Source organism: Arachis hypogaea, chromosome 13 (genome assembly GCF_003086295.3).
Source record: "Arachis hypogaea cultivar Tifrunner chromosome 13, arahy.Tifrunner.gnm2.J5K5, whole genome shotgun sequence".
Taxonomy (NCBI): Eukaryota; Viridiplantae; Streptophyta; class Magnoliopsida; order Fabales; family Fabaceae; genus Arachis; species Arachis hypogaea.
The window spans coordinates 97,171,689-97,181,323 of NC_092048.1; the positions used below are offsets into that span (position 1 = coordinate 97,171,689).

A 9,635-nucleotide genomic window follows, 5' to 3' on the forward strand; every position below is an offset into this window, starting at 1 on the left:
GAGAAGAAAATATTCAAAGAGGTGGCGTACTCTAGAAACCCCATCAAAGACTCAAAGGCACGTAGAAAAGCCCAGGAGTTAGGATGGAGTTGAGAGGGGGCACAGTTCAACTGTGTCAAAATCATGTACTCAAACTCTGTGAAAGGGAGCTTCACATTCCGTTTAGAAAACAAGCAAGTATATACATAAAAGTAAGCCCAATCCCTCCTTTTTTCACAAATCCTCTCCTCTCCGTTGCAGGAAAGCAACTCGATGCCAATACCAAAGCCACCATGAACCTAGTTCACAGCATCAAGCACAGACAAGCTCTTAAGATTCTGTAAAAGGGAAGCGCGACATTTAACATCCGCATGCACCCATTCATACAAATCGTCCTTAACCTCTACAACTTTGTTGTCTGGTTTTTTCATAGTTAAAACCCAGCAAAATAGAAAACAAGAAAGTAGTGAAAAAAAACTAACCTTTTGCTGCCATCCTTTTCGACTTAGTAAAACTCCCCAACGCAAGTGAACTGAAGGAGTTTTAGGTAAAACAATCAAATTGGTAGATCAGACCTGGCTGTCAGATTAAAAAAATTGTTCAAGTTACCAAGAAGCTAACGACCATGATTACCTCGAAGTAATACACCACTACTATTTATTGCGAACATGCCTTTGTGGTTTCCAAAGGCAATAAATGCAAAACTAGCTGTAAAGCAACAAAAAACAACGGTTCGGTACCACATTTAGCTTGGGGGCTCAAATACAAGCAAAACAGGTATAACGTCGGATATTCAGACAAAAGCTCAACTTGCTACCGACATTAGCAAGTCAAGCTTGGGGGTTGTGATCCGTACCCAAAAAAATAGATCCGATTTTATACCTCAGAACTACTAGGTCAAAGTCAGTTGTGCCAAACAAGAGTAATCTGCTGTATACCTCGAATCACATCCCAAGAATCCTGCGATTTCAACAAGCACCTTTTTCAAGCATAAATAACAATACACGAATGACCTAACACACACAGTATATAAAACACACAAAACCACAAAAAATAAAGCTCGGTAAAGCACTATTATTGTTATTTCTTGATCACGAACTGACTTAAGTATCAGAGTCCTTTTTGCAGGTTCTCCACATTGCTCGGGCAAGGAAAAAACCTGTGGTGCAGTACACAGGAGTAGGACGTTGCCAGCACTCTTCCAACTGCATCCGATCTATACCTCGGAGCTCAGTTCCAAACAGGAACAATCTCTAAACTTTATTTTGCCAAAATTTTTTTATTTATATCAAATATACTTCTAACAGCTAAATTTTGTAAATATTTAAAATTAATCCAATAATAATTCATGATAATTATGTTTATTTTTTGGTGACTATAATTATGTCTAATTTATTTATGTTAAAGTTATTTTTATAAAATTATTATTAAATTAATTTTAAATTTTTTTAAAATAAATAAATAACCATTTCTAATTATAAAAGATCTGAACGCAGACAAAACTAACCACCAAAAATTTAAACTAACTTTATAATCATTAAAGTTTACCTCTGTTTAACAATTCTAACCAAACATTAATTTTGGAATGCACCATTAGTTATATTCCAATACAAAAATAATTTTTTTAATTAAAAAAATTTGTGAAATAAAATAAGTATTAGTCTAACAAAATTAAAATAGAAAATTAATTTTTTAAGTAAAACATTTTATTAATTTGCTAAAAAATTTTAAAAATATTATTAAATTTATTTTATTTTAACTTTATTTTAAAATTTTGTTATCTACATCAAATATGTTTTTAACAAATTAAAAAGAAAAAGGTGCGCATTACTCAAAAAAGAGTAAATATCCAATCCGGTCCTTATCTATTTTCACGAAGGATAAAGCGATTTTTGTCCAAAAAAAGGGACACTTCCACTCTCAACATTTTTATTTTGGAACAATACGGTTCGTCTGTTAAAAAATTCATTAAATAATAATAAAAATTAATTTTGTGGGATTTTATTTGTATTTTGTGGGGGATTTTAAACCTCCACAAACTATTAATAACTTTGTTTTTAAAAAATTCCTTCATCAATGGTGGTTAAGTGAAGAAAAACCATTGATAAAAATGATGCCACAAAAAAAAGTAGTTATAATACAATACTTTTTAAAGAAAAAAAATAACATCGAATAAAAAATGAAAGAATAGAATTTTAATGTTGATAATATTGGTATTGGTGATGATAAAGGTAGAAGAGATAATGATGATAAAATATAGTTACACAATAAAAATAATAGAGATAGGAGTGATAATAATGAGGATGAAAAAGATAATGATAGTAGTAGTAGTAATTGGTTATATTGTTGAAAAATTTTTTGTGGAGATTTAAAACCCACACAAAATACAAATAAAACTCTCTACAAATTAATTTTTATTATTATTTAATAAATTTTTTAATAAAAAAACTGTATTGTTCCAAAATAAAAAGATTGAGAATGAAAGTGTTCATTTTTTTTGAACAGAAATCGCTTTGTCCTTCTTAAAAATGGACCAAGACAGAATTGAGTCTTTACTCCTAAAAATTTTAGATATGTGTGGCATAAGGGGGAAATGGCCTCGTGGCGTTAATATAGGTGCATTGAACATGTAATATGTAGGACGTGGCCGTAGGAGACGGACCACATCCAACCCTATATTGCTTCTTACTTATTCAATTCAACACTGTCACACTCGCACTCACACGCTCCACAGTGTTACCTTCGCTTACGCGTCCAACTCAAATCCTTCCTTATCTTAGCACCTAAGGAAAGGAGCAATCACAAGAGATTATAAATTATAAATAAAACCACAACATGATCTTCAATAAATAGTATTGACCTTGTTTTTAACATCGCCTATGTAACGTTGTTGAATGTTGTATTTTAATTGGTTTGATTTCATACTTTTCTTATATGCGAAGTAGTAGTTGTAAAATTAAAAAAGAAAAAAAAGAAGTATTCAAAATTGTTGGTGTGAACTCAAGCTAAGGGTAGAGTAACAACTCAATCTGGAAGGTGTGCCACCTTCTAGAATGTTGTACACGATGAAAACCCCAACTGCCCCCTTTCCATTCTCTCTCTGCCACCTCATCACCTCTACGCGTTTTATCATCATCATCACTCACTAATCACTTTCCCAACTAATTAAATTACTACTAATAAATATAAGGAAAAATAGAAACTGACAAAAGCAAAGACAAATCTCATTTCAACAATTGAGAATTAAACACGCAACCCCCTCGTTGTCCCTTGGCCTTAATAACTTTCCACGAAGTTTCATTTCATTTCCTTTTTCTTATCTCGTGGTTAAAAAAAAAACACACACACACACTTGGCCGCGTTATATACTTAACAAGTGTCTTTCCTGTATCTCTTATTCCAATCCATTACTGTCCTGCAGATCTCTCTGCACACCTACTGCTACTTTTTCTTCTCTTTCTCTCTCTCCCTGCTCTGCATAGCAGCAACAATTTATTTATCTATATATTCATTCCTAACATATACTCAAAAGTGCACTCAGATTTGAAGGAATCTGCGTTGGATTTGTGAAGATGGAGAACAATCAAGAGTCGTCATTTTGGCAATTCAGTGACCAACTTCGTGTGCAGGCTTCAAATCTGGCGAACCTGTCTCTGAACGATTCCATTTGGAGCAACAATTACAGTTCAAAGAGGCCTGATGAAAGGAGGAACTTCGACATCAAAGTCGGCGGTGAAATCAACTCATCACCGTCACCTTCACCATCACCGCTTCTCAACAAGTCAAAAGCACCTCTCTCTGATTTCAACGATGGCTGGAAGCAGATCAACAACAACACCATCAATGGATCTCTCTTCACCATGCCTTACAACACCACCACCACCACCACCAACCTTGACCTTGTCGGTGGTGTTGGCATGGGCATGGTCAACGGTGGCTTCAACAAAGGGATTTATTCCAAACCTTCCTATGGAAACTTCAACAGCAGTATCAACCACAACAACAACATGAATATTAATCTCAAAGGACTGAAGGGTAATAAGGGAGAAGATGAGGTGGTATTTCACCCACCGAAAAGTTCCAAGAAGAACAACAACAATAATAATAATAAGAACAAGCAAGGAGGGGATAATGATAACAAGGAGGCGAAGGCCGGTGCCGACAAGAGGTTCAAGACGCTGCCGCCATCGGAGGCTCTACCAAGGAATGAAACCATTGGGGGATACATCTTCGTTTGCAACAATGATACCATGGCAGAGAATCTCAAAAGACAGCTATTTGGTATGTCTAGTTTTAATGTTTTATTTTGCTTAACAGTAATTGTGACTAGTAGTTTATACCAAGGTGTGTTTGAATTGTATGGTAAATGTGGTTGTGTGTATTTGTTAGGTCTGCCTCCACGGTACAGGGATTCAGTGCGGGCAATCACTCCAGGGCTGCCCCTTTTCCTTTACAACTATTCCACCCACCAACTGCACGGCATCTTTGAGGTATGTTCCGTTTATTTTCTTGATAACTTTTGATTTTGGGTTTTGGAGAATAATAATAATGAATGATGGAAGTTAATTGGGGTGGTTACAGGCTGCTAGTTTTGGAGGGTCAAACATAGATGCAAGTGCTTGGGAGGACAAGAAGTGCCCCGGTGAATCCCGTTTCCCGGCTCAGGTTCGGGTCATAACAAGGAAAACATGTGAACCACTTGAGGAGGATTCCTTTAGGCCTATCCTTCACCACTATGATGGCCCTAAATTCCGTCTTGAACTCAGTGTTCCCGAGGCACTCTCTCTGCTCGATATCTTTGCAGAACAACACACTTTCAACGACGCTTTCAAGGCTTTAACTGACTAAGGAATAAGGATGGACAATACCAAATCACACACACCAACACAACAAGACAATACATCATCAACAATACTCAATACATATTTAGTTCTAGATGTTATGGACTGACAAAAGTCCAAACATAAAAGCAAGATCTTAGATCCTATATAAATAAATAGTAGACGACACCTGGATATTCCCTCCTATGTATGTATGTTTTCTTCTACTGCTTTTGTATAGAGCCTGCTATGCATGATTGTCCAATTTTTCTCCGTTTTAATTTCATGGTGTATACTGTTATCAACAAATTAAGAGAATATATATATAAGGTTGAAACCTACATGATGAGGGTGAGTGAAACCTTACATGATGAGGGTGAGTGATTGCCCATCATGTTGCAGCTTCGTATAGTTAGAATGTGTGTCTGATCAGTGGAAGACTGGATAACTGGAACTAGAAATTCCGTTGTTCCTCCTTTGGTTTTTCCTTCCACTACAGTCTACAGGGCTCTTAGTTCATGTATCTGCTTTCAAAGTTATTCAACTTCCGAGACGAGTTTCGCATCTCTAGTAAAACATAAAGTTGAAATATTCAGGATGAAACATGAGTTTGGCTTTTTTGAAGCTCGGATTTCATTCTACTGCAATTGTATCTAATTTTTGTTACAAGGAAACAAACAATCTGCAACTGCAACGGATTGCTGCAGCACTGTCTCTACAGATTACCCCCAATTCTTTTCCCAACAATAGACGTTATGAGGTAGGCTTTGTTTTCAAAATCTGGGAATGAAATTTAGTATTGTTTTTGGTAGTTATCGGCTGGAATTAAAAGTTTAATTTTGGGATATAAAATTTCAGTGTTTCGGTATTTTTAGAAAGTAAAAATATGAGATTGAAATTTTTAGATGAAAATTAAAATTTTAATAATATATTTTTTAAAAATATTATTATTTAATTTTTTAAATTCTAATTTATGTTATTTTTATATTTATTTGAAATTAAATATAATATTAAAATATAATTTAATATATTTTATATCAAATATAATATAAATATTTAAATTTTTTTTTAATTTTTCAGTCTCAATGTTTTTTCAAACACAACTTAATAGTTTAGGTAGGAAGATATTTATTTATTGGATTTTTTAAAGGATATTTGTTACAAAAATATGTACTTGGTAATTAATTTTTTATTTCTTATTGGAATACTAACTTTTTTTTTATCTAAGAGTATTGGTTTTTAATATTTTTAAACATAAATGTATAAATTTTGTACAAAATATTTTTTAACATATTTAATATTTTTCTTTTCGTTGGAGACTCTACCGACACTTTGTAATTACCGTCAATTAGGCACTATCAAATGATTTGATTTTTATTATCTTGAACCGACTATTATGACTCCATTCATACACTTTGTACACGATCTTTTTTTTTGGTAACTTGTACACCATCTTTTAATTAGTGGTTTTGCTTCTGAACAAAAGGAAGATATCCGTCTGTCCCAAAAAGTTGTTAGGGAGAAGGGGAATTACTTGATTTATATAATTTAATTTGAACAATTATTTTGATTTAAATTTTGAAGCTGAATTTGGGTTTCAATGAGCGTTGGAGATGAGTGAGTGCGATGTATGAAGTGAATTAGGTGATCTATTTCAAGAAATGAACAAAACAAGAAGTTAGGTGAAGAAAAGTGAAAATACTTATTTTTATTTTCATCCCTGTTTTTTTAGTATTGTTAGATTAAAGGCCTTTTAAATCCTTAAAATTCATACTACTTTAACTTTTATCTTTATACAATATATTTTATTTAATCTACTACATCTTGTTCTTATTCTTTTTGTGACTCCACCAAAACTGTATTATACTCCTCCGAAAATTATCAATGAGAGTGTCGAATAATTTGAAATAAGTAAGTGTATAGATTAGAATTGCAGATCCAATTGACTTTATAAGCACCTCTCTTCTACTTGTTAAAAGTGAACTTTTCTTCTAATGTTGTAATTTTTTTGTCCTTGATGTAGCTAAATATCTCAATTTTTTTATTTATGCACCACTAATAGTAGCTCTAAATACTTGTCATATGAGCCAATGTGTGAGACCTATAGGATAGTAGATAAGGCTGTCCGTTCTTCTTAAGGGGTATTATTGCTAAAGAAAATTGATGACTTGTTCAAATTCACTTCTTGACCATTTATCTTACTATAAACTCGAATAATTTTCATTAACGTCCCGCACTCTTGCCTTGTAGCTTTGCAAAACAAGATAGAATCATCCACAAAAAATAGGCGGCTAATTGTAGGACATCTACTATTCAATTTAAACCCGTTAATCTCATGATCCTGTTCACTTCTGTGGAGCATATGAGAAACTCCTTCTGCACAAATCAGAAAAAGATAAGGGGAAGGGGTTTCCTTGTCGAAGCCCCCTTGTACGCCTAAAAAAGCTCTGAGGTTGACTATTCACAGTAATAGAATAGGATACAATAGTAACACACTCCTTCAGCCATCTAATCCATCTATCACAGAAGCCTATTTGTTTCATCATTCTCTACAAAACTCCACTTCACTCTATTATACGCCTTACTCATGTTGAGTTTTAAGGCCATATCCCCTCTCCAAACCTGTTATTCTTCAAAAAATGCATATACTCGTGAGAAATTTAACACATTGTCACTAATCAATCGTCCTCTAATGAAAGCACTTTGATTATCACTTATCACTTTATTAATAATTAATTGCATACGGTGAATCAGTATCTTAGAAATTATTTTATAGAAAACAAAACTTAGACTTATTCGTCTAATTTGAGACATAGTAGAGGCACTGTTTATCTTAGGGATCAAACAAATATGAGTATGGTTGAAGGACTTTAATATTCTTCCTCCATTGAAAAAGCTTGCAGCTGCTCGAATGGTATCATCCTTAATTATCCTCCAGAAATGCTGAAAAAATTTAGCAGTAAAATTGTCATCCACTGGTGTAGAGAAGGGATTGATAGAATAAATTGCTCTTTTAACTTCTGACTAATTGGTCTCACCAGAATCCAGTTTGTACTCTGCGTTATTTTCTGAGGAATTGCTTCAATTTTTGTTGTCGGATCTCTAGGATTAGAAGACGTGAATAGGCTCTAAAAATACTATTGTGCAATATTTGCTATTCCTTTCGCATCTGACCTCACCTTCCCTTGACCATTCTCTAACTTCTGCAGCTTGTTCTGTCTATTTCTGGCTTGGGTTCTTGAGTGAAAATATCTTGAATTCCTATCCCTCCCCATTTTAGCCATTGTGATCGTGACTTCTCTTTTCAATATCTCTCCTCACCTAAATATGCCTGCTCCAATTCCTTTTCTAATGTTCGAATTAAGATCCAATCTACCTCATTATTTTTATTCTTCTCTTCTTTGAACTTACCTCTAAGGTCTTTCATTTTGATTTTTGTATTATTGACTCCCTGTTTTTGCCACTCCACTATTCGGTGTCTATATTTTTTAAGTTTTGAGTGAAGCACAAACATAGGGGACTTTACTATTCTTTTCTTTCAGGTTTTTTCTACCATCTTTGCAACATCTCCAATATAACACCATCTCTCTTGTCACCTAAATCTCCTTTTAGTCCTTGTAAGAACCAAAAATTTAATAAACTATTTAATTAAAATAGAATAAAAAATAATTAAATTGTCTGAAATAAGTTGAAAATGATAAGAAATGTTAAATTAGAAAATTTAAAGAAGAAAATAAAATTTAGCGTAAAAATCTTATTTTTATCGCGAAAGGGCACGTACTGGCTTAAATTGTCCGGCACTGTGAGTGAGAAAAATTAAATTATGAGTAAATAAATTTAGAAAAATTGAATTTCATATTTTGTGAAGATAAAAATATTTGGAATAGAAAATCGGGCACTTATTTTAAAGGTTTTGGCCCGAAGTTGAGCCAAACGAACGAAAATCCAACCGGGACAAAGTTGGGCCCAAACCCACCATATATATATATATACCCAAATAAGAGGCATTCAGCCTCCTTATTCAGAAAAGAGAGTGAGAGACACTGAGATTGGAAGAGAGGAAGAGAAACCTTATTATCACTATTCATCATCTTCTTCCTTGGATCATAACTTTTGATCCGAAATTCTGATCGCCACACTGTTTGTGATCATGCGTTCGTCTCACTGAGTTCTTTAAGTCTATCCAAACAAAGTGGTAAGAAACTCAAATTTCTTGCTCCAGCTTTTTGTCCTATGTCAAATTCAAAATTGGCTTTTGGGTATTGAAATTTTCATGGTTTGGTTGTTTAGGTGTAATCTAGCTTGGGAGAATAGTAGGTTTCAACTCAAGTTTCAGTGGAAAAGGTAAGGTAACTCTAAACCCTTGTGGTTTGTCTAATTCTATGAACTCTAGTGTTGATTTTAGGTAATTGTGTGAAACTAGCTTGAAATTCATGTTGATTGGAGTTGATTTGGCTAATTGGATTTCTTGGAAGTGAGCTTTGGTGCTTGAAATTGTTGATTTGGTTTGGTGGCTTAATTGGAAGCTTGGAAGAAATCGGCCAAGGTATGGTTTCGATTTTCTTTAGGTAATATGTAATGTTATGTGAAACTTAGGTTAGTTGGCTTAAGATAGGATTGAATGATTGAATATGTGATTAATTGTATGAGGATGTGGTATGAGCATGGTGAATGAAGATTTGAGGTCGAATTGTATGAATTTGATTGATAAGAAAGATTGAGCCGGAGGCCATGACCGGGTAAGTTGATGAAATGGAATGATTGAATGTGATATGTGAGTAATTGAATGAAGTTTGAATGATGTAAATTGATGATTGAAAATTATTAAGTGTTGTT

At 33.7% G+C, this 9,635-nt stretch overlaps 1 protein-coding gene across 1 annotated transcript; it reads left to right on the top strand.

Moving 5' to 3' along the window:
- The first annotated feature begins 2,685 nt into the window (after positions 1-2,685).
- Positions 2,686-5,140, top strand: LOC112732411 (DCD domain-containing protein NRP-B). Its single transcript, XM_025781130.3, has 3 exons — positions 2,686-4,260; positions 4,369-4,469; positions 4,561-5,140. Exons 1-3 carry the CDS (start codon positions 3,552-3,554, stop codon positions 4,825-4,827), a joined length of 1,077 nt encoding a protein of 358 aa, XP_025636915.1. The 5' UTR covers positions 2,686-3,551; the 3' UTR covers positions 4,828-5,140.
- Positions 5,141-9,635: the final 4,495 nt, after the last annotated feature.